The 25909-nt window shown below is 40.0% G+C and overlaps 1 protein-coding gene across 1 annotated transcript in view; it reads right to left on the reverse strand.

The window, feature by feature from the left end:
* Positions 1-25909, reverse strand: part of LOC107394580 (glutamate receptor ionotropic, kainate 5) — a 323717-nt gene that overhangs the window by 10548 nt on the left and 287260 nt on the right. Inside the window, exons 16-19 of the mRNA XM_070547633.1 lie at positions 15224-15333; positions 13489-13662; positions 5196-5361; positions 4379-4604 (exon numbers count right to left, since the gene is read on the reverse strand). Coding sequence (XP_070403734.1) covers positions 4379-4604; positions 5196-5361; positions 13489-13662; positions 15224-15333 — 676 coding nt within the window. The remainder of the gene's footprint in view (positions 1-4378; positions 4605-5195; positions 5362-13488; positions 13663-15223; positions 15334-25909) is intronic.

Below are 25909 nucleotides of genomic sequence, written 5' to 3' on the forward strand. Positions count from 1 at the left end.
GTAACTCTTTGAGTGTGTGATACACAAGTGTGCAAATAGTTGCCAAATTGGGACAGGGAGCATAGCGTCATCGATCGCAATGCATGCCGAAAGGCTGGTTGCTGTGCTACTTTTTAAACAAAACCTTTATTAACAACAACTTTATCAACAACTTTCAAACAATCTTTTAAAATAAATAAAAAATGGACTGCAGTACCTAAATTTGACCACAGAGTGTAACGCTTACTTCATTATTACATATTGCATCTTTACATTTTGTCATGTGCACAAGTTCTAATAATTGTGAAACCAAACTTTTTTCCCCCTTTGGTTTGAAAATAAAATATTCTAGGTCTAAATGTATCACCTTAACAGTAACAGCCAAAAAAATTGGCAACTGAGATCTGACAAAATGATACCACCAAGTAAAATGTGTTATTTTTGCCTTAAACATCACAGAAAAAAAGTCATTAGACAGCTATTGGTAGAACTCAAGATAATCAACTGGGTTTTAGACTTCCTGACCAGCAGACCACCATCAGTGAACACCTCATTTATCATCCTCCACCATTACACTTGGTATTGGCTCTCAAAAACTGTGTCCATAGGGGCATGTTGACTGGTATAAGACAAATAATCTAAGCATATATTTGGGAAAGGACAAAAGAGATGAACTTCAGAAGAAGAGCACACATCCTTCCACCCTTCATAATTAGAAGAGAGGCCTTGAGGTAGGTGATACCAGCTACATGTCCTGACTTTACATGAACAATTACCACAGTCATAAATGAAAGGAAAAAAAAAGCTCCCCAATAACTGTTTTGAACAAGTTATTGGTAAGCTTGATGTGTCCTGGAGAGGTTTGACATCTTTCAAATCAGTCTAATATGGGAATTGCTCAGAGGCTGACAAGGTAGGGATGCAAAAAGTAGTTGGATCTGCTCCAAATCAACCAACAGCATCCTTCTTTCTCAGAGCAAAGAGCAAACCGATAGACCTCACTTATCCATCCCATTGACTATTCACCCTTATTCTTTCAAGCAGAAGATCGAGCAGCTTTAAAGGCTGGGCTAAACAGCTGAGAAACAGCTTCTCTGAGGCTGTGAGGCTTACGGACCCTTGAGCTGTTCATTGCACATTGTTTACCACAGCATGATATTAGGCTCTTTATTTATTTAGAATGGTCTAAGAAGTTAACTTCATTCCCCCTTTCCCTGGCAAGCAGTTGAATGGCAATTAGTTGATATCAATCTGATCAATAAATACTTTGAAGCAGGTGTTACAATTATATCAGATGCAAAGGGAAAGCAGAAAAGACGGCCAACAGAAATAAACCACATAACTAAATTAGATGTATTTTCACCCCATGACAGCGTCTGCTGCCTTGAGAATAAAAGTACTTATAAAATGGATTATATAACACTTCCAACATCATCTTCTGCTGTCACCTAATTGCAGCACTCCAGCTGATGTCTCCTGCTTGATTTACCGACTTCATGGGGCTCTTTGATAAATGATATAAGGCTTGAAACATCTTCGTTGTCATAGCTACACTGAAGGTTACATTGAGAGAGCCTTTAAAGTTAGAGTGCAGATATGTCCTATTGTTTCCTAAGCCCAATGCTGATCACTTGCCGTCATTCAAAGCCGTTAGCACAAAAGACAACTTCCATCGAGGGCACCAAGATTATTTTTATCTCTTAACATGCAGTTTGAAGGATAGACTTGACTCCAAAAGACTTGTTTTTTTTCTCTCTTTTGCTATATTTTTACTGTTGTGCAATACTTTACATGCATCTATATATTCTATCACCTATGCTAATGTAGGTGCTAGCACTTATCATCAGATACAAGACTGAGACAGATGACGAGGTCAGGCCAAACACGGGCAGAACAGACTAAAACCTAATTGGAATCAGTACGGATTTAATTTGCCAAGAGCAGCAGCTGCACAAGTCATTGGGCCTGATTAACAGCAAACCAGACGTGACACACAAGGTTTCGATAATGAGAGCCTTGATGCAGTAAAACAATATGTGACAGCAGAAGGAGATTTATTACATTTTTCATCAACCGGACTTACTCACAACGACAGTAGAGTTGACATTTTCTGGAGGTTAGGTATGAAATCTTCTTGACCAGATTTACGGTTTTACTATTTGTATTATGTCATTTCTAAATGTGCTTTTAAAATTAAACAGAAGTTAAATTAAACCCTTTTCAAGAATAATCTTTACTATCTAAAAAAACTAGATCCATAAAACTTTGGTTCAAACATTTTATTTTCTTATACCATGTTACTTTTGTGTAAAATAGTTAAAAAGATTAGTTAAAAATTTTCATTTTGTGTTTCACATAGAATGTTATATGATGGCTTATTGACCTTTTTTCAACATAGCTGGTCTTTAATAGCAAATAATCTAAGAAAAATATGTATAAAAAAACACAATGCAAAGTGTTGCTGTACAAAGCTTACAATGCAGGTGTGATGAACCCAGAGGTTCTGCTCTCCTGGTAATCTCCTGCTGCAGGCCCCAAGTCCTGCAACCCAGCCGCACACCACCCGGTGTTAAATTCGTGATCTCTCATAGACTCTGTTACTAGTTACTGTGATCTCCATTCTTGGGGTTTTTGGTTTGTTGTTAGTGCCCCAGAGTTATAGATATAGATACACGTTATATATAAATTGTGCCTTTTTGCTTCCCGTTATAGTTAATCTCCTAATCCTCAATCTAGCTTGGCTCTTTGTTTTGTTTTGGAGGATTTTTAGTTAAGGAGATTTCTAGCTTCTGTTTTGTGGGTCGTTTTGGTTTTGGTAAGGGTTTAGGCTTATATTTTTGTTTCTTTAGTGGTTAGTTTAGTTTAACTAGGTGTATTTTCCCCTTTTTGGACCCCTCTGTCTGGTTAACACCAGTGAGAGCGCTTTAAGTTTGTTGTCGGGTTTCTGCTCCCTGTTTTAGAAAAGGGGGTTTATTTAGTTTATTTATTCAATACCATTTATCCGATATTTTTTAAATAAACCTTTTGAAACAACCATTCCGTTGACCTCCTTCCATTCACTTATGTACCATCATAAACAGACACCATCCATCGGTGATTCATCCCCTTTTTATTTTACATTGTTTTATTTTTCTCTGTGTTCTCCCCTCACCACTCCTAGACGCCAGAGGGGACGTAACAGCAGGATTCTATTGATAAAATGGAAATTTTGGGGTGGCTTTATTATGTTCTGAAATAAGCCCCAGACTTTAGCATGATGAGAATTCTTCACCAAACTGGTATTCAGAGGCGTGACCAAGTCACTGCTTTGCAAGTCATAAGTCTTTCCAGTCAAGTCTTGAGTCTAGTGCATGTTAAAGACAACCAAGTCTAAGTCGAGTCCAACGTCAATGATGTGGAAGTCCAAGTCAAGTCCAAGTCCTTAACTTTGTATTTTCAAGTCATAATCAAGTAATCTGTCCAAATTCAATTTAATGACAATGATAATAAATAAATTCCAGAAATAAAGCTTCTTAAAGCTTCATTTATTTGCTCAAACAAGCAGAAAGTGCAACTGAAACTGATTATGAACAAAGTGCTGCTGCATTCAGCAGTAAACCAAACCCAGAACAAAGAATGATTTATGATTTTTGTCCATGTCGTGTCACTTTTGTGCTAAACTATCAAATATGCTCAAGTCATCAAGTCAACAGATGCAAGTCAATTCAAATCGCAAGTCATTGGCATTCAAGTCCGAGTCAAGTCGTAAGTCTTTATAGACTTTATCAAGTCAAGTCAGAAGTCATTAAAATGACTCGAGTCTGACTGGAGACAACACCTCTGCTGGTATTGCTCTAGTTAGTGCTGATAAGACTCATGACTCAATGGAAACCCATCACAGAACTATTTAATCTATTTTGTAGTTTAAAGGGAGTAGTGTAGAGAACTGGTGGCATTCTGCCTTGTCCAACAAACTGACAGTAAATCCACAATGCTGAAATGTGTAGGCATCTGTCAAAGAATGGAATACAGATTTTTTTTCCCCAGTATAAGCTGGTTTAATCTGTTTAAAGAGAAAAGTATCCAGTTCTTCTCATTTCAGGTACCATCTGGGACATTCTGAGTGGGCTCAGGAATAAGATATTTGCTGGCAGTTCCCAAGCCTTCATGAGCAAATACCAAGATCACCCTTTCCCTCCTCCCATCTATCCATCCCTTCAAACCTTCTAATCAATCTACCTTAACACTCATATCACTGTAGAATAGTCCTTGTAAGTGAAACTAATCTTAATGACATTGAAATTTGTGTATGTTTTTGTTGGCTTAACAACTTAAATACTTACAATTTTGTTCTGTATTTATGAGAGTACAGAAATCCAATGGCAGACATCCAAACCAGGGCAAACATATCCCCACTCACCCAGAGGCAAGCCAATGCCATATCCCTTGGTGTCGAGCAGGCCTCCGATCTGTGTCAGGTTGCAGTTGAGGCTGCGGTAGTACTCATTCATCGTGCTCTCCATCAGGAAGGCGTACTTGGAGTTAAGGACGCGGGCGATGCCTTCTTCGGTGCTCTTCACAAACACACTGGGCTGCTTCGACTTCATGTAGTTCCACATCCTCTGGTACGTCTGGTACCGTGAGTTCTGACAGAGTCGTGAGAGATATTGCTAAGTCTGTTGGGTATGTTCAAGGTTCAACGTTCAAGGTACAACACATTCTCACACTCGAAGCGGCTAAAACTGAGGCATCGTTGGTTTCTGAAGCTCGTTGGAGAACGCACATTTCACCAACATTTTACCTCTAACCTCTTGCTATTTAACCTTCCCTTCACCCCCATCCTAACCATAACCCAGTTTTTTGTTCTTAACTTCTCGTTAACCAAGTTTGAGATGGACGATACAACTAGAAACAAAGTTTAGCATGCACAAGTGGGTTAAGGTTAGGATGGGGGTGAGGGGAAGGTTAAATTGCAACAGGGTAAAGGTCACAATTTGGTGAAAACTCTGTTTTAATGTGGACATCGGAAACCGACGCTATGGCACGCTGTGTTGTATTTCACCCCGCGTCAGTTTTAGCCGCTTCGGCTGCGAGAATGTGCTGTGAAATAGGAAAATAACAATAGAAGGAAAAAACAGATATCATGCTGATCCTGTATTTGCTGCTACTTGTAATCTAGCTCATCAACTTCTTGGACTGCAGAAGACAATTTAATAAAAGCTATGTCCTCCTCTCACCATGAAGAAAGTCATGGTGGATCCTCCATGAATGGTGCCATATTGGATGTTTGTTTGGTCGGCCAGATCGTCAGCAGACTCGATGGGTACCTCCATCCTCTGTACGGTAAGAAACGCTGCCAGGTTGGCCGTGTAGGACGAGATGATGATGAGTGTGAATGCCCACCTGAAGAATACAGAAAGAAAAGCCTTCACCCTCGAAAGCACTTGAAAACCAAGCCTTAACATTCTTTTTTTCATTTCTCTCCTACCATCAAGAGCTAAGGGAGGAAAATAGAGAAAAGACAGATGGAGGTGCCATCAGGGGTTTTAGGTAAAAAATGATCAACCTAAACATGAACTCGAGCTGCAGTAGGGTTAGAACACCTCTGCTGTGGAGAAAACTAAACCTGAATGAAAGTTATGAGCTTTGATATTAAAACAGGAGACACCTTTTGGAAGGATCAAAAGGGAGAAAAACGTACGAACAATACGAGTGAGATAGAATAACATGGAAAGAGGTAAATAATTCACTAAAAAGGTTAAACTAATATATAAGAGAAGAATAAATAGTATTTTGGCTCCAGAGACTACACTTAATTATAGTAATTTAGCAAAATTACACAAGTATTGGTTGAAAGCTGTTATTATCTTGTAGTACATTGAATGCATTTTAAAATCACTCTACCAGAATGGAAGTTGTGTAACTAATGAAAATGAATTAATCTGATATTTATGTAAATGTCAAGAGGGATCTCCGAAATACTGCTAGCTGCAACTTGCAAGAACAAGTAAAAAGACAATTTTCCTGTTTTGTGTTTAATATTTTTCTTTGGTGAAGACACTTACATGGACAGAAATACAATTCAACCATGACTTTTTGAGCTGTTTTTCCATTCATTCAAATTTTATGTTTAGCAAGGTTAACAGTCTCCGGGCACTTTGGCCAAAGGGTCTAGAACAGAGATGCCAGTATGAACAACACATTTTGAGTCATCCTTGGTCAAACACAAATAACTCTTTAGTCCACCCATCTATTTATCCATCCATGTTGCTTTTTTAGCAAGTTTGCAAGAGTTGCAAATGATCCAGAATGGAAAGCCAGACATTCCTTCCACCCAACAATACTTTTTGGCTTACTTAATGAATCCCAAGGCATTCCAAGACCATAGAATCGGGGCATTAAATGTGTACCCAGCGTGTTTTAGTTGTTCTTCTGCTCCAACACATTTGATTCAGTGGTTTAATCACCTGCGCAGCAGCCCATCAGGCTCAGCAAAAGCCTATTAATTGCCTGCTGATTGAAATCAAGTGTGTTGAAACAGGGTTAAAAGTAAAACATGCTGGATACCGGCCCTCCAGGCCCCGAATTGAATACTTCTGCCATACAGTGTACACGCATATATTCCCAGTTCCAGGTCTGCTCCTTTGGATAATCCAAAACCTCCTCCAAACCACTTAAATTGAGTCTTTTTGTTGGGAAGGTTAAGCAGCAGTACTCTAATCCTAATCCTAACCCAAAGCAGCTCTGATGGAGTCTAACACTTTTGCTTTGGTTGTACAAAAATCGGATAGCCCTTACATGTTAGAACATGGTTATCAATATATACAAAATCCCTACGGCAAATAGGGAAAGGCGAAGATCTTCAAACCATCTAAAATAATTCAATTTATGGCAACCTCTGCTTTTGTTATATTATAAATATTTGATGTCAAACTCATAAAACCTGCACAATCTGTGCCTCTCTTCAACCACAAGATTTATATTTTAATATATTTTGGAATGCAAATTTAATATATTTGTGTTATAGTGAATATATTTGACAAGTGGCAACATTTAAAGCATCACGAATGCTTAAATGTCATTCCTGCTGAATATCTGTTATTTACACAGATTGTTGTTTGGAGACTTGATTTAACAGAAAGATAACACATCGAGATACTTTCCCATTAATTTTTCATAGAAACACCTCATTTCCTGAACAATTGCATGAACCACAACTGAATTCTAATGATTAATTTATACTGATGTTTTTCTACAATAACCGTATAACTCAAACAGTCTATGTGTTTACATGCAGTATCAGAAAAAAAAACAAGTCATTCCCTCCGACTTTTAAATGCATGTTAACACCTTAGTCTGGTGGAATTCAATCTAAAATTGATTACTCATAATAAATTACAGTTAGAAAACCAAACTCCTCTGCTCTTAAACAACATCCCAGCTTAGCTGAGCTATGACCAGCCTGGGTACTTACCTACTTAGTGAGACCATGCAAGTGGTTTTTCTGAAAATATCATCGCCACAAGACTCTGTGTGAATCTGACGTGTAACACCATCAAACAGTTAGGTACGTACCAAATGCACTGTGCTGCAGTGTTTTCATCTGAGCGTTCATCCATCCTGCATTCCCTGCTTTTACTTCATCTGCTTCACTCTGACCAGCATTTATTTACCTTCTGTGCCGTTGCTATAGGCTAAACTAAAAAATGTCAAGACGAAAGGGCAAACATTTGCACCTACCATTGCACAATTGAACGCACTTCTTTCAATAAATAGAATTTCTACGGGACACGTAAGCTAGGACAACGACTCCCAATCTGGTTAAAATATTAGCCGGATTATTGCCACAGATCAATTTAGATGCGTATGTAACTGCACTGAACGCTTGTGTAATTCTAAAACTATAAAAGTGATAATGTATATGTATATATATATATTTGTGACTTTTTTTTCCTGCTTTTTATTGCAAATCAAACCTGGAAAAAATTCACCAATACTGCATAGTGTGTGTTTCAGCTTTCTGCTCACTGTCAGTGACAATGACACACAGAAAAAATGAACACTAATTACGTGGAGGCACAAACCTAGGCGTGAAAGTCAGCAAGTGTGAGCAATTTCCACTCTTAATTTGATCACAGTTCAACATCCTGAGACATGAAACCACCAGGTCTGAGGAAAAGGTAAATATTTTGCTCTAAATGCAGGCTGGAAATAATGCATCTCATTAAGAATAGGAAGTTGTTGCCACAGCAAAAATGTACATAAGCATGAGTTTTTTTTTACATGCATATGTAATACCCCATTTAAATATCAGCAAACTGCATCATTACAAAGATTAATGTTACTTTGGCAGGGGATTTCTGGATTAGACTGGAGCACAAAACCCTAAATTGCACCTGCAATAGATACCCAGTAACTTTGAGGCTAAGTTTTTTTGTTATTCATCATGTTGATGGAGATTTATATCAGAAGTATGATGTGACACTCAAAGCATTCACAGTGTTGTCTAGAAACCAGATGAAAAAATTCTGAAGTAAAAAAAATAATAAAGATATATATCTGGTAAGTTTATATGTGGCATGAAATAATCTCAATCATCCAGTTATGAGCTGTGAAGTAAAACAATTAATCAGTGCAGCACATAGAGTTTTAAAGATGGACAAAGCATCTTGTTTTGTATGAGTTTTATTATTTTATATTTGGATTTACTAAAGTATAGAAGCTCCAAATCCTTTAGATTTTCTTTACTTTGATCTCGTCTTTCCCACGCAGGCCACTTTTCAATACGATAGCGGGGCACAAATGGTCTTTGTGAAGTGGTTAACCTGTTAAACACCAATTTTTACTTGAAAATGTCAATTAAAAAAATATTAAAAATATGATGGGAACATATTCTTCAGTGAGGCCAGATAGTGGCAAGAATGAGCTTGTATAATATATTTCAAATGAAAACCACAAATTCACCAAAAAGGATTATGCACGAATATTTAAATAATAATAATAATAATAATAATAATAATAATAAGAACAGTAGCACTGCTCACAGTTTAAATGTGCAAATTTGAAAGTGCACCTCACTTACTTATTCTCAAAAAGCACAGCCTTCCAGTAAAAGTAATAAAACACTCACATCATGTTTATAGTCAAAATAAAATTGCAGAGCTGATCTGCCTAATGCACCTTTTGCCAATTAACATTTTTATAGAAAGATTTTAAAAGGATGGATTTATAGATGCTGTTATATATTTTACATTTCTCCTTGTTTTTGCCATATTATGTAACCTGGACATAGTCTCAGCCAGCAGGCCACTCAGACAGAAACACAGCCGGAAATGAGTACGCTGCAGCTTGTGCCACGGCTATCATGAGCTTTTATGAGGCTAAGTGCCAGTGGAGTCAGAGGGTTGTCAGGGAAAAGATGTTGATAGGCCCCTCCAGTCCTCCCAGTATCGCTCCTCCATCTGTCTGACTGCAGCTACTGGGACCGAGGGAGTAGAGCTGTGAAAGTCAGAGGATTTCACTCCAAAAGTATTAATTACATGCATAAAAATTCATATTTGATCGTTTAAAGTGAAAATGCAGAGTATTTTATTAATTAAGAGTAAATTTTCTTGTTAGACGCCATCAAAATAATTCACACATATACTATAAAATATATTGGATGTATATTTAAAATTCATACAGTCAAAATTCATCACTTTTCCTTTGTCATAACATTTTCAAACTTGGAGACAATTTATTTGAGTAAATAATGAAAACGAAATTAAAAGTTACTGTAGAAAAACTAAACATCTGTGGTTAATCAGCTCCTGTGATGTGATCAGAAAGCAGTCAGAACGAGTTTCAGCTAAAAGTTCCACACATAAAACTGGTTTGAATTAGAGGCTAGACGGAGAGGCAGAGGAGCGGAAATGAAACCTGAGGAGGAACCCACATCATCATTTTCACATTAGAGCCGATACCATCTGTTCACCTTCAGCTAATGTTCCTGAAGAGGGAGGAATGGACAGATGGGAGGAGAGAAAAGGTAGAAGGACAAAGAAGGGGAGACCATGGCAGTCTTTCCTACAATTATTCACTCCCATTCGTCCACCTTTGCATATTCCCTGGAGCAACTTTCATCCTCTTGTCAGTTATACCATCTATAGGAGATGCTATTCATTCTAAATGTTGTTTGGGGGGTGGGGGTGGGTGGGTGGGGGGGGGGGGGGGGGTTGACTATACAGACCCAAACAAACTGGGTCCAAAAGAGTTTGTGCACAAAGATCAGAATGGACCACTTCGTTAAAAGGTTGTGCTGCAAACACCTCATAAAATATTAGTAACTATTTTAATGCATTAAATAAAAAGGAGAATTTTTTCAGACTTTTGCAGCATGAGCATGTCTCCATGTCACCAGGCAGGCCCATTTTCAGGACCATTTCAGGAACCGACAGAGTACCAGAACAGTGGTTATCCTAAAGCAGGGGTGTCAAACAAACTCACAAGGGGCCGAAATGAAACTCTGGGACGGAGTCGAGGGCCAAACTTAATATTTTTTGAAAAAGTGACGGCAAATTTGCACATTTTCTTTATCAACATATATGCAATTTTGAACCTTTGAATTTGGAAACAAACTTATTTCTGCATTAACACTGAATGTGGAATAACCACATTACACACGAGCAAGTCAGTTTTAAATAAAAGGCATCAGTGGTATTCATTACTTGTGGTATAATCAGCATTTTATAAATCTATTCAGGATTTATGTTTTCTTGTTTATTCATTTTTCTCATTTTTTATTCTCCTTTTTTTCTCCTGTAATAAGTGTCATCGCTGCTGTGACGTCTAGCTTTCCCCACTGAGGAACAATAAAGGGATTTTCTATTCTATTCATCTATCTGCAGCCTTTCCACTTCCTTTTTTTTTTTTTTTACTGTAGTTTAAATCTTTTCTCACGGGCCAACAACAAAATAAAGATATAATTTTATCTTAAATGAAAATGCAACATCTCACCTGTTAACTTTCATGTTTTGGAGCAGAAAAAGAGCATAAAACCAACATATTTAAAGCTCAGTTTGCTCCACTGGTTTACTGTGATGCTCACCTGTTCCAGCCAGATACCTGCATCATGGGGTTGATCTGAGCTGAGGAGGAGACTCCTGTTGTTTTGTTCATCTTCTTCATAATAATGACAACATTAGATGACAACAGGTGCTCACATAGGTTTGTGCTGATGAACATGTCTGAGCAGCTTGACCACGTTGTTGTGTGTCGGGGAGGAAACACAACCACAGAGTCATGCTGGTTTGAGCGTGTCGCTGCTCGCTGGAGTTATATCGGCTCTGTCTGGACGTGAGTTGGAAAACTTTCTCTTTCAGTCGTGAACACATTACTGAGCGGCTAGAATCTCCGTTTCTGAGCTTCAACGTCAGAAAACAGCTGAGTGAACTCGGCGCTGAGTGAGAGGAGTGTTTCGTTTGTCCGAGACAGCGGAGCTGCAGACACCGGCAGCAGGCGCTGGAAAAATCACAAAGGAGGGGGCGCGTCGGCTCCGCGCTGACGCCGCAAAGCATCATGGGAGTTGAAGTCTTTGCGGTAAAATCGGCCAGCGGGCCAGTTTTAATATATTTTTGATATTTATCTCGCAGGCCACATAAAAATGCTCCGCGGGCAGCATCTGGCCCGCGGGCCTTGTGTCTGACACATGTGTCCTAAAGGGTCCAGGTGAAGGTAACTGGACTTCTTTGGTTTCTTGACAAGCGAAACGTCTTCAAGAAACTAAAGAAGTCCAGTTGCCTTCATCTGAACCCTTCTAGATTACCATGACCTGGATGACCTTCACCAGCAGAACAGCAATATTTACTCAGAAATAGCACAGTAGAGTAGCTGGGCGGGATTTGTGGTTAACTCATGCTGATTGGTTGTAGCTCAGCAGGAGACGTAGCTGAACAACCTGTTTTTGTAAAACTGGTGAAGTGGAATGAAAGGAAAAACATCAGCAGCATTCACTTGTTTCTAAACTACCAACATCAAAACAATGTTGCTGAAACCCACCCCCTCACTACGCTAGAATTTTCACCGGCATGTGGTCTCCTACGGCATCATGAAAAACTGCGATTTTCTGATCAGTGAATGCAGCTTTTTACACCAAACAGTCACTTTCCTTATCCCTCAAATGTATAAGTTAGGGCGTACTATGACCAAGTAAATATTTTCATGATATTTAACCTCACGACCCCTTCAGGGTCTCGAAGACGCCAGTGATAGCCTGTCGTGACCTGGAAGCATTCCAAGACTGGATTGGTCAGCACCGCTGCTTTTCTACCGGCTTCGGTACCAAAGAGGGTCCACGAGGACCTCGGCATTCTGGATCTGAATGGAGGCTTCACCCTGGGTATGTAAATGGTAAATAAATGGTAAATGGCCTGTATTTGATATAGCGCCTTCTAGAGTCATGGAACCCCCCAAGGTGCTTTACAACACAATCATCATTCACCCATTCACACACACATTCACACACTGGTGGGGATGAGCTACAATGTAGACACAGCTGCCCTGGGGCACACTGACAGAGGTGAGGCTGCCGAGCACTGGCGCCACCGGTCCCTCTGACCACCACCAGCAGGCAACGTGGGTTAAGTGTCTTGCCCAAGGACACAACGACAGCAACAGACTGAGCGGGGCTCGAACCTGCAACCTTCCGATTACGACAGAGATGTAGACCGACAGATGGCGTTTCATGTGTGTTATAAACCTCCTACTAAAGTTTACAGTGAAACATTCACTCCCACTTAGAACTAACTGCTTCTCCGGATCTGCTGGTTCTGATAATAACATTTCACACACACACACTATCATTTCACATCTCACTCCACCTTAGTCCATCAGTACACAGAGTGTTAAAGTTAGTCTTGTTTAAGTTGTGTAGAAATAAATGTCTTAACTATTTTAAACCTGACTCCCCCTCTTTCCTTGGAGTAAATATGAAGTGTGGCTTAATCCCTGCAATAAAAAGTTCAGATCTTCTGGTTAAAATAGTGAAAGTTCCATCAGATTGATATTTCATAATTCTAGGGAATCTCACATCTTATGGTTCATAAATAAGGTGTAAACGACCCATTCTTTACATAAAAAAACAGAAATGTTGGCCTTTCAGATGGTTTTAGTCTAGGGAAGAAGTATTTTATTTGAAAGCATTAGCTTAAAGAAAGCCCACGGTCATAAAAGTTTCTTTAAATCTTGACAAAGGGTACAGATGTTTGAATCAATGGCTTTTTACATAATTCATTTTCTTAGATTCATTGTTTATTTGCTTTTATTTGAACTTGTCTCACTGTCAGACTTGTTTTTCCTGTTGTTAAGTGGTTAAGTCAGTGCTCTGAGGTGTTTTGACAGCCTTCACAAGCGAATCCACTTTTAGTAAGTTATGTCTTAGGGCGGAGGGAGGGTGTGAGGGGGTAAACTTATATTTTAGATTATAAAATTTAAGATTTGAGTTTTTTCAGTAAGTGACAAACAACAAAAGGAGTTTTTCTTCTCTGTACAAACCAGACTCCGCTGACGCAGCGGGTGGACAGCGCTCGAGGCATGATCTCCGAGCCTTGCTGCATGAAGCCTCCGACTGGGAACCACAGACTGTTTCCCAGAGTGTACTGGTTCTCCAGAATGTCCCGCCGCTCCCGTAAACATGGATGAGGGTTGTACCACTCGTAAGGACTGAGCCTGGAACAAATGAAAAAAAATTCACAATAAGTTCAGACAAACAATGTTCTCCAAGTTTCCTAAAACAAGCTTCTGTGCTAAACCGGTGTCAGAAGCTGATTCACATCAAACTTTTCTGTTCCCACCCAAAAAAATCTCAAATCACCAAGATAAAAACATTCTAATATCAGCATCAATGCGTTCCTGGACCGGAGGAAAAATAAGGGAAGATTGGGCATGAAAGTAACACTTAAGCAAATGTATCTCAGTGGTTCTTTGTGCTTAAGATCTCAAATTTTTATATGTGCCCATATTTTTCTGCTATAAATGCCGTACACATGGACTCCTGCCACCATCATAGATCATTTGAATTACTGTCAAATAAGAAAAAGGCCGGTGGTGAAAAATGTTACTTTGCTGTCTGAAAAATCACTTTTGGCCTCTGTAACAGTTTTTAACACCGAGACATGTATTTGGTCAGCCTGCTCAATTTATAAATGGTTTGAAACTGCGTTGATGACATCATCACAGCTCGTGTACACACTGACGGTGATTGTTTCCCTTCTCTGTTGGTGGGTCAGTTTTGCTAAGCAAATCTCCACCAAGACAGCAGGGGGCGTAGATGTTTTCTGGTGGGTCTGCCTTCCATTGCAGTGACATCTCTGGTTGTCAACGCTAATATCTTGAAGAAGGTGTGAATTTAAATGGAAATTTTAGATTCTTAATGTTGAAATTTGGCATTGCTCCAATTTTAGAAATGCTTGATCTCGAGGAGCAAAAACTATCTTTACAAAGAAATAAACGGGAGCGATGGAGACAGTGGCATCGGAGTAATGTCCTCCCACCAAAGCCGCAGCTGTTGTTGGGGCGACCAATCACAAACATACACTTTCTATTGCATTTGATGGATCAATGAAAGTTGGCCTCTATAACATTTTTCCTTGCATACCTGTTGGAAAGCCCTTGTGTCGACACATAATGTCGCTACTTATCTCCACACCACTGCAGAAAGAGGAGTACAGTAGTGGCTCCCTACTACATTTGTGCGGAGCTGAGCAATGCCTCAAAAGAGCAAAATATGAGGACTGTGTTAAAAACTAGTTTCACTTTTGTTCTGGTTAATTTACAACATAATACTCTGCATTAACACCAATTCAGTCAGGCTAGCAGAAGAAAATCATAAGTTAATTTGTCTCGTTTGCACGTACGAGCTGCCTTCACAATCATTGTTTTCCAATGAAATCGTAAAACAGTTTTGGATGCATAATTTATGAACAATGTCTGCCCTTTCAACCTCATCAGCTGGTGAACATTGATCTGGTTTACAATGTTATTCCCATCTGCACAGAATTAGCAATTACCATTTTGGAATAAGCATAGAGCTTTTACAAACACAGACTGTATATAGTACGACTTATGAAATAGATAGAAAGGTAGTCGAGCAAAGCTCATTTTATATTTCACATAATTACTTTCATTCTACCAGATTTCTTAGAGTAACTAGGTTAATTGTTTTAAACAAAATGCAGAAATGTACCAAATGTGTTGGCTCAGAACTAAATTTAGAAGTTAGGTGTCTTACCTGGCAGCGAGGAATAGAACGCAGCTGACAGCGAGGTAAGCCAACAGCATGAACAGCCAGACTGCTGGGGAGAACGGGTCGAGGAAGGAGAAGTAGCCTGGCTTTCGAGCCTGAAACAAACACAGAGGAACAAAATTTGTTTTATTCTTTTTTTTTTAAATGGAGGATTCTTTTCATTTTAACTATCTGATGAAAAAGTAATTTTGATTTCAAAAGTGTGTGTGTGTGTGTGTGTGTGTGTGTGTGTGTGTGTGTGTGTGTGTGTGTGTGTGTGTGTGTTTGAGTGGTGGTAGGTGGGGTCAATGGTAAATGTTCTGTATTTGTATAGCTCCTTCTTATAGGTTCTACAACCCCCCAAGGCACTTCACAACTCAGTCATCACCCTTTCACACACACACATTTACACGCTGGTGATGATGAGCTACGATGTAGCCACAGCTGCCCTGGGGCACACTGACAAAGTGAGACTGCCAAACACAGGTTCCATCGGTCCCTCTGACCACCACCAGCAGGCAAAGCGGGTTAAGTGTCTTGTCCAAGGATACAGCAACAGCGTTCTCTGGTGGAAGCCGGGATTGATCCTGCAACCATCCGATTACTGGACAACCCGCACTACTTCCTGAGCTACTGCTGTTCTCAGTGATCCATATTGTATTCTCAAATACAATATTCTTGAATAAATTTCTACCTCAATTCACAAAAATTTGATAGAATTATTTTGAAAAAGTTGTGGGGGGGGGGGGGGGGGGGGGTTTGGTTGAACTTGTGCCCCTGACCTCCCCCCAAAACAAGTATGCCAACGGACTTGAGTACATTGGGTTTACACAGAGAACCTTAAAACATTAATACTTTTTTATGATTAGTACACAAGACAACAATGTTTCCTTTCCCTTACAGAACTAATGTCACCATGTCGATGATGTCATAAGATCATTAATGTCAGGTTCGTTGGCAGATCTGAAGCGTGACTGAGAGGATCTGTTGCCCAGACGCGGAGTGATGGAAATAACCGGCGTGGTTATCTCCTGAAGGTTTAGTTTGAAGGTTTAGAAGGCTGGTAAGCCTGGAGACTCGGAACAAAGTCTGGTGAGAACGATGACTGAGCAATGAATGAAACGCCGGCACTTCCTTAAGTAGTGTCGGCGTGATGACGTCAGCCGCCACGTTGGTGGCAGGAATGATTGGAATGAAGTCAGCGGGAGGAGTTGGTGACAATTAACACATTATAATAAAATGTTGCACCTCAGATTCTTTATACAGACAGGCGATATTTCCGTTGAGACTGAGAGTAGCATCAGACTTTACTTCAAACTCTTCAGCACCGGAAGAAGAAAGTCTCGATAAACACAAAGATGTCTTCACTAATGTGTGTGTGAGAGCCAATTAAATAGATTGCAATCTCATAAGCTTCGCAGACACATGCAGCCTCTTCGTGTGTATTTATAACGTGTAGAAAGCTAATTACAACACGACTGTATTGTGCGAGTCACAATGTTAGTCTGAGATTGAAGGGCTGATGTTACAGCGTAGTGTACATTAAGAGCATAAAGACTGCACCACCTACAGCATCTTAAAAAAGGTGTGTTTTTAATGGTGTGTGTTGATAGAATAAGATTACAGAATGAAAAAAAATTAAAAAGTATGGTAACACTTTAACTTGATGCAGTGATCAATAGAGCAATATTTGAACATCTACAATACTAATTGGATAAAATAAAGATAATTAAATTAAAAAATATCTAGAGATGGAACTTTACATTTCCAAACATTTCAGTGAATGTCCTATAAAATATGAAAATATTTTAGATGATTTATCTAAACTTTGAGCTTTTGTCTGAAACCTATCATCACGTGCACTCCATACACAAAAAGAAAAATGCTCAAACACTCAGCAGCCCCTTTGTAACTGGGAGCTCCACCAAAATATTAACAAGAACTTCAAAAATGGAGATGATTTAACTACATGTACAAGCAGACTATGCAAAGACCAAAAGTAAAATGAGATTGACATCTCAAATTCCACATGAAGATTTAAAAATGTGCAGAAATGTGCTGCAAATGTACTAAATAGTCAGTGTCTTGATGGGAGATGAATGGTCAAGAAAAGAAACAAAAATACAAAAATTACATGAAATCAGCATTTTGCTCATACTAAAAAGAGTTGAGTCCAACTCATAACCAATTATGGGAGTCCCATTTTGTTATAGGTGGAAAAAAAAACATTTTTGAGTTTAATGGAAATTATAACAAATTTCCACTTCGGGGTGTTTTATCCAACTGAATATTAAATCTGTTTCTGTTGGTGCTGTAATATAGATAACCTCGTGTTTCTACAGGGACCTGAACCTCATGAGGTCTGATCAGGCCCCCACACTGTGGGTGAAAAATTGAGGCCAACGCAGAAGTGACAAAACTTGCAGTTCCACCCTCATCCACTGGGAGCTGGTGTCAGAAGCGAGCAAACCCTCATTGACTCCCATGTTAAAAATACCAATTTCACAGCAGAAATAAACATGTTTACAGCCTGGTACCAAAACATGTTTTTAGTTTAAATGATCTAGTTTACACTCATGACAACTCTGAGGGGGGTGAATTTTTTTTATCTCTCTTCTGTTTAAGTGTATTAAAAGCCTAAAATTCTGTATAATTAATGAGCATCAGACCCACGTGACCGCAGAGCTAGCTCTGTGGAAAGGCCTCAGTAGAGCCTCGGTCTGGTCTGGAAAGTGTTCCGGGATTTTGAGTCTCTGTGTTTGTGTATTCTGTTTTGGATATTTTTTGTGCAATTGTTGGACAAAATGACTTGCTGTGGCATTAATTGCACTAATAGATCGTCCAAGGAGTCTCCACTTCATTTTTTTCGGTAAGTAAAATTATATTTATGTATTTTAGGTCACTGCCGAGCTGAGCTTAGATTTTAACATGTACTGTTTAACCATGAATTTTAAATGTAATAGGGTAAAACCCAGTGCATTTAACACAATGCTGCACTTTAGAAAATGGGTTGAAATATAACATGTTGGTGGAGCTGGGTTCCGACTATCGGCTTGTGGAGCTCTCGGGAGACCGATGTTTTCCACCCGTTCTCCCCTCCCCACAGCTCGGCGCATCTCTGTCTGATCGCGGCTTCTGTCTGCTACCCGGGCTGCCGGCTTGTGGAGCTCTGGGATGGAAACCTTTTCACCCGGTTCTCCCCAGCGGCAGCTCTGCGCATCTCAGATCGCAGCGGCGCTTATCTGCTATGCGGCTGCCGGCTTGTGGAGCTCTCGGGAGACCTCTGTGTTCCACCCGGTTTTACCCAGCGGTCAGCCCGGCGTATCTCTGACTCAGAAGCTCTGGTGTTGTGCACAGTTAACTCCGATTGTAGCTAGATTGCTACCTCCGTTAGCTTAGCTCCCACCTCCGTGTTAGCTTTGGGTTAGCTTCAGGTTAGCTTGTAGCTAGTTCGACTGGGTGTCGTCAGTTGATCCCAGCCTTACAGCCCCACCCTCAGCTCCTCCTCTCTTCCCTTTTGTGGAATTGTCTGGGCTTGACGGAACCTGTGACACGGTCAAACTGGCGGTGGTGGCCACCTCCCATTTTTCTTCCAAAATGTGTTATTGGAGTCTATGGAAACCCATTGTCCAATATTTATATGTCAATGGGTCTGATAAATGGTACAAACCAGTGAGAATATAGTCCAAAAAGCTCCAGGTTATGTGATCTGCTGTAAGTGTTTCACACCTGTCATCTGGTGCATCACTGATGACGTTTAATTGTGACTAAGGTGGGCATTAAGTTCTGACAGGCAGGAGAAATATTTACATATTTAAATGATGTTTACAAAATCTGTCACATTTTTTGATAAAAAAAAAAACTCAATACAAAGAGTTAATCCAACAAACCCAGAGGAAACTGTTGTGTGGTGGATACTGATCGGGCAGCTGTGGCTGAATGGAGAGCGTTTTCCTTATGATCCAAAGGTCAAAAGGTCGATCCCCAGACTCAGCAGTTATCCTGGGCAAGACGCTGATCCACAAAGTCCCCCCAGTGCAACATAAGGGTGGGCCAAATGCAGAGAAAGAAATTCTCCAAAGGAATCATATAAGTACAAGTAAAACTTTACATGTTTTTACTAAAAGTGTTCCTTAAATAGACATTTTAGATAAAAAAAAAACAAGGAATTCTAATGAGCCACTTTTTCATCATTATGGCTTTTACACTACCAGCTGGCTTGAGGCAAATCAGCATTACGCTCATTAAACATGCAAGAAAAATCCATTAGAAAGATCATTTCCATTTCATAAAACTAACTCAAATTATATAACGCCTAATAGTTTAATTAAACCATTTGAACAATACTTCATTTTTATGTGGACTTTTATTTTCATCCCTATAGGCCCAAAATCATTAGGAGACCTAGATAGAACATGCGTTTAAAAATAGTTTGTGATTATAGCCACATTTATGAGGTCACCCAAGACAAAAAGCCTAAACATTTTACAACCACTTGAGCTGATCTTTACATTGTTGCGCTTGGTTGAATCTCGTTAACCAACAAAACAAACTTAGTAAAGCCAAAATTAAGAGGAACAACGCAAATGCCTCAAAACCCTGAACATCTACAATGATTTTTGAGAATACGAGACTATAGACTGAGTTCAGGGCCATGTGTGTGTGTGTGTGTGTGTGTGGGGTGGGGGGGTGGGGGGGGGACATTGCAAAGTTTAAATCTCACTGACTAAAGGACTGACTTTAATTGAAGTAAAGATATTTATTGTTGGGAGGAGGAAAAATACTGTAATGGAAACAAAAGAGGTCCATGGAGGCCTTTACGGTCGTATTTGTCTTGGGGTTCCTTTACAGATAAATCCTGCCAGAGTGTGTGTGTGTGTGTGTGTGTGTGTGTGTGTGTGTGTGTGTGTGTGTGTGTGTGTGTGTGTGCCATCATCAACTCAGCCTGTTAGCTCATTCATCAGCGGGGCTGTACTCGATGGGAGCAGCCTGGTGTTTAACAGAGTAAATTTATGGTTCAAATCCTCCAATTTAAACTCAACCAGGAGGCCGAAGCTGTAGCTCTGATTGAGACGATAGATTTCTCACACCTCGTCAGCCAACAGCATGAGAGCATAAATTGCCACCACGGGCCGTTACTGCGAGTAAAAATGTGCTCTCGGTCAACTTAATCCCCAAATAAACACTTAAGAAAATGCAGCGGGGACACTGCTGTGTGAGGGCGGCTTGCTGTACACACATTAGGCAGCTGACTGATCACTGAGTCAATAAACTGATGCTGTCACAGTGGACTGGATCAAACATGGAGGACAGATGGTGGCGGTGCATACTAATGAGCTGCAGATGTACATTATCTGCAGGCATAGACGATGCATCCATCATAATCTTTCCCTCAAGGAGACGCGTTTGGAACTTTTAATAATCATGACGCATAAAGCAAGGGTTTATCAACTTTAACTGTTGCTGGTAAAAATCCATAATGATGTTTTGTCATCGTACTTCTCGGTTTTAGGTCCTAAGGCTGCTAAGAATGAAATGGATCAAACTCAGTTTCGGATTTATTCATTTTCGTCATTGAAGGGCATGTTAGGGAGATGGGAGAGTTAACAATATCACCCCAGCCAGCTTCACATTAATAACCTAATAGCGTAAAGCCTTTAAAGAGACAATGTGTAGTTTTTAACAATTAATCTCTGGAAATATCCATTTAAATGTTGTTGAAAATAAAATAAATGATGACCAGTTGTTGAAAAATACTGGCGGCTACAAAACTCAGACCTAAAATACATGGGAGCGGGTCTAAGTCCCTGGGCGACGCCATGTTTCCTTCTATGGGAGCCCGTAAGGACAAAACACATTTACTGATTTGTAACAAACAGTTACAAAACTTTCACCTTTCATAAACGTTGTTTAACACATTTGCCTCTTCGCTCAATGCCAGTGATGACAAGGAGTCTGCTCTTCATTTAGCTGGAGGTTGTACGATCTGACGAAGTAGGTAGAATGTGGAGATATTTCACAGCCAAAAACACCCATCGGTACATAGATGTGATTCAAGATTTAGTGCGAGGTTATAAACACAGTTACCACTCATCAATCAAAATGCCCCCCGCCAAAGTAAACATGGAAAGTCAAAGGCAGTGTCACGTTGCAGGTTAGGAGGAAGTTAGGACCCAAGATGCAGATAACACCAGATGACACGATGCAGGAGCGGTTTAAAAGTAAAATCCTTTTTTTATTAGGATGAGGAACCAAAATATCCAAAAAAAAAAAAAGGGCAGGATGCCAAAAACCAAAGTCCTGAACACCAGGAGAGCGAAAGCTCAGAGCACAAAACAACGCTGACACAAAACAATGGACCGACAAACACAGAGTGAGAAGACAAGGCTTATATGCATGGAGAGGAGCAATTAGGGAAATAGGAAGCAGGTGTGTGGAGTGAGGGCTGGAGGGAAAGCAGGTGCATAAAATGATCTAAATGGAGAACAAAAACCAGAGGAGGGCAGATAAACCTAAACTATAAAAACACGGATAACTAAACTTAGGGACTGAGGGCAAATATAAACAACCAATAATAGAGGGGTGAGGGCTGAGGAGAATAATGGGACACAAGAGGAAAACCTGGAGTGGGAACTGGAGGGGCTGGGGAACAAAGGGACACAGAACATGACAGGCAGGTGTTTTGCAACCTTTATGGAGCTACCTCACTGAAACCTGCAAAGAAAATGATGTTTAAAAAGGGAGACCAAGCCCCCACAATGTGGGTGACAAATTGAAGCAAATGCGGAAATGAAATAAATTGCAGTTCCACCCTCATCCACTGGGGGCTGGTGTCAGAAGCGAGCAAATCCTCATTGACTCCCATGTTAAAAATACCAATTTCACAGCAGAAATAAACATGTTTACAGCCTGGTACCAAAACATGTTTTTAGTTTAAATGATCTAGTTTACACTCATGACAACTCTGAGGGGGGTGAATTTTTTTTCTCACTCTTCTGTTTAAGTGTATTAAAAGCCTAAAATTCTGTATAATTAATGAGCATCAGACCCACGTGAGCGCAGAGCTAGCTCCATGGAAAGGTCTCAGTAGAGCCTCGGTCTGGCTTGGAAACTGCTCCGGCATTTTCAGTCTCTCAACTTGACCATCTGTTGTAGCGTTTGTGCGTTCATTTTTGGATATTATTTGTGCAATTGTTGGACAAAATGACTTGCTGTGGCATTAATTGCACTAATAGGGCGTCCAAGGAGTCTCCACTTCATATTTTTCGGTAAGTAAAATTATATTTATGTATTTTAGGTCACTGCCGAGCTGAGCTTAGATTTTAACATGTACTGTTTAACCATGAAATGTAAATGTAATAGGGTAAAACCCAGTGCATTTAACATAATGCTGCACTCTAGAAAATGGGTTGAAATACAACACGTTGGTGGAGCTGGGCTCCGAATGTCGGCTTGTGGAGCTCTCGGGAGACAGATGTTTTCCACCCGTTCTCCCCTCCCCGCAGCTCGGCGCATCTCTGTCTGATCGCGGCTTCTGTTTGATGCGCGGGCTGCCGGCTTTTGGAGCGCTGGATGGAAACCTTTCCACCCGGTTCTCCCCAGCAGCAGCTCTGCGCATCTCAGATCGCAGCGGCGCTTGTCTGCTGTGCGGCTGCCGGCTTGTGGAGCTCTCAGAGTCCTCTGTGTTCCACCCGGTTTTACCCAGCGGTCAGCCCGGCGTATCTCTGACTCAGAAGCTCTGGTGTTGTGCACAGTAAACTCTGGTTGTAGCTAGGTTGCTACCTCCGTTAGCTTAGCTCCCACCTCCGCGTTAGCTTTGGGTTAGCTTGTAGCTAGTTCGACCGGGTGTCGTCAGTTGATCCCAGCCTTACAGCCCCACCCTCAGCTCCACCTCTCTTCCCTTTTGTGGAATTGTCTGGGCTTGACGGAACCTGTGACACGGCCAAAATGGCGGTGTGGCCACCTCCCATTTTTCTTCCAAAACGTGTTATTGGAGTCTATGGAAACCCATTGTCCAATATTTATATGTCGATGGGGGAGACGTGAGAATTTCCAAACTCAGACGTGTTTTTGATAAGAGTTTTATACATGAACTATTCACGGTTTCTGATTGCATATCTCGATCGTTCACCGCCCATTTACAAACTCAAAGATTTTGACGGGGAACAGATAGAAGGCTCATTTTTTGAAAGCCGAGTTGCAGAAAGTAAGTATATCGGCTGAGAGATCCTTCTGTGTTGAAAAGATTTTAAAGCACAGGACATTCTGAGGGGAGCGACAAGTTTTTGTTAAATGGCTCAGTTGGCCATCGAAATTCAACAGTTGGGTCGAAACTTTAGACCTCCATGACGTTTAAAAAGAGAGAAGAACCAGAAGGGTTTGGGCTGGACCTGTTCTGACCAAGCTGCAGCCAGCCGCGGACCAGATCACGAAACAACAAATCGACAAGGACGTTGGCAGAAATGTGGGCTTGCCTTAGCAGCCCATTTGAGCAGAATTTTAATTTTTTTTCATATAGATTAAACAATTTTTTTCATGGTTTTGAATTTAGTGGTACAGATGCTTTTCCCTTTATTTATATAAGTCATCAGACTTAGGAAAAAAAGGGAATTACAGAAAATATATGATGCAAAATTAAGTTTTTGCAAAAATTTTGTTGAGCACTCTAAAGCATTTTAACCCATAGACGCATGAATTATGAAATTTTCAACCATGATTTTTTAACAGTTTTTTTCATTTGTCTTTAGGTGTGAATGAAACAAATTTCAATAAATATTTTTTGTAAAATTTTATAATTTACAAATAATTTATTACATGTCCACCTCAGTGGACAGCGTGCAATCTGAACATGAAATGTGTTGGCTTGGCTTACCGAAGTCCAAATGGAGGGGCTCAAATGCAATAAAGTCTTCAACAGCTGTGCTTAATAGCAAAAATAAATAAATAACAATTTTGAGTACCTGTCCACTGTAGTGACTATTATGCACCAAAGGGTAAAATAGCTAAATACTGAGCCCATATTATAAATATAAAAGACTTAACCTTCCATTCATTATGCTGGGCATCCTGATAATTAGTTTTGATCTGAGCAGTCTTATATGACTTGTGATTTACAATTTCCAGCAAAATCCTACTTTTCTGCTTTCATGTTAAAAGCTCCAAGAAATGAAAAGACTGCGGCAACTCTACAAAGCTGCTTGCAGAGTTATTGTTTTGCATTGCATCAGATTATTAGGTTTGTCTCATCAGACAGACCCTTTTCATTTTTTACACGTTATGCTGAAGCTTTCAGTCTGAATGGATTCCCTGTGCTTTCTTCTTTTTTATGTTTTTTACAGAAATAATAAAGTGAAACCAGATTTTTGATTCTTTTTCTCAGAATCCAAAAATCTGACTTTCACAGCCTGCGCTCTGTTGCATGTATTTTAATTACCTCAATAATAAAAGTCAGGAATTGATTTGGGCAAAACAAACAACAACTTTAAGAAGTTTTACAAACTTGGCCGCCCAGAGAAGTAAGAAAAAAGGTTAGGAAAAAGACCAAGATACCCATTAGCGACTGTGACAGTTTTAGAAGTTCTACTTAGACATAAAAGAGAACACGGGAATGGTAAAACATTTTACGAGCACTTAATAAATCAGTCTTTTATGGGCTTGAGGAAATAACAAAAATACTTGGTTGTTTTCACCAATTTTGAACAAAAACACTTGCATCGTGGCATCCCATTGTTTAAGCACTAACTGTGGAATATTCATCAACTATTGATTTTCTGATTTAAGGGATCTTCTGCACAATAAGGAGTTTAGAGATGCAAGGAAGTGCAGACAAGAGTGAAGTAGAAACAGGCTGTGTAGTGATTTAAAAGTAATCAATACAATGTTTAATCAAATTCGGTAAAGAAGGGGCAGCCAGTGTAATTCAGCCAGGACCCGGTGTGATCTATTCCCTGAGGGAAGTTAATGCAAGTGCTGACAATGCATTTTGCAGCACCTGTAAATGAGTAGCTGCTGCATTGTTTAGGTTAATATGCACTAAGCTTCAGCACTCTGTGCAAGGGCATTAGGGTGTGGAGAGGCCGTAAGCAGTGCAGTTGGATGAGTTACTCATATCTTAAAAATATGTTAATATATCAAGTCAGAAATGAGATATGGATCAAAAACAAGTTTAGCAGTGTTGGTGCTGATTATTGGAGGGGGTGACAATTTCAGCAGCATAATATGTCTTATCGATGTTGTGTTATAGGAAATTAAAAGCTGTCCAGGCGTCTCAGCAGTAATACAAACTGTGTTTTAGATTAGTTTGCATCGTGGTATTAGGCTGTGTGCACAGCTCACAAAGCTGTACTGTAAGACATACGCACAGCTGAAGTGAATCAGAACCAGACATCTTAGCCTTTATAAGGCAGAGCCTTTCAGTCATTTGTGGGTGCAAATCCGCGCTGCTGTCCCCTCGACTAGTTCTTTGTGGTGTCTGAAAAGAACTTGTGTACTCCTGTGTGATTTTGTGACAAACTTAATTTTACTTCCTTTAGCGAGTCCTTCAGAACTGGCACACTTGGATAATTTACAGTAGTGAAGACTTATTACAGTAGTTTGTCTCCAGCATTTCAGGTAGTGTGGTTCTTTGCCATCCTGCTGTTAGCTTGCTCATCTAAAACCAGATTTAACTGTATTTATCTACTCATCAACTTA

The sequence above is a fragment of the Nothobranchius furzeri genome, chromosome 19, assembly GCF_043380555.1.
Source record: "Nothobranchius furzeri strain GRZ-AD chromosome 19, NfurGRZ-RIMD1, whole genome shotgun sequence".
In the NCBI taxonomy this organism is placed as follows: domain Eukaryota; kingdom Metazoa; phylum Chordata; class Actinopteri; order Cyprinodontiformes; family Nothobranchiidae; genus Nothobranchius; species Nothobranchius furzeri.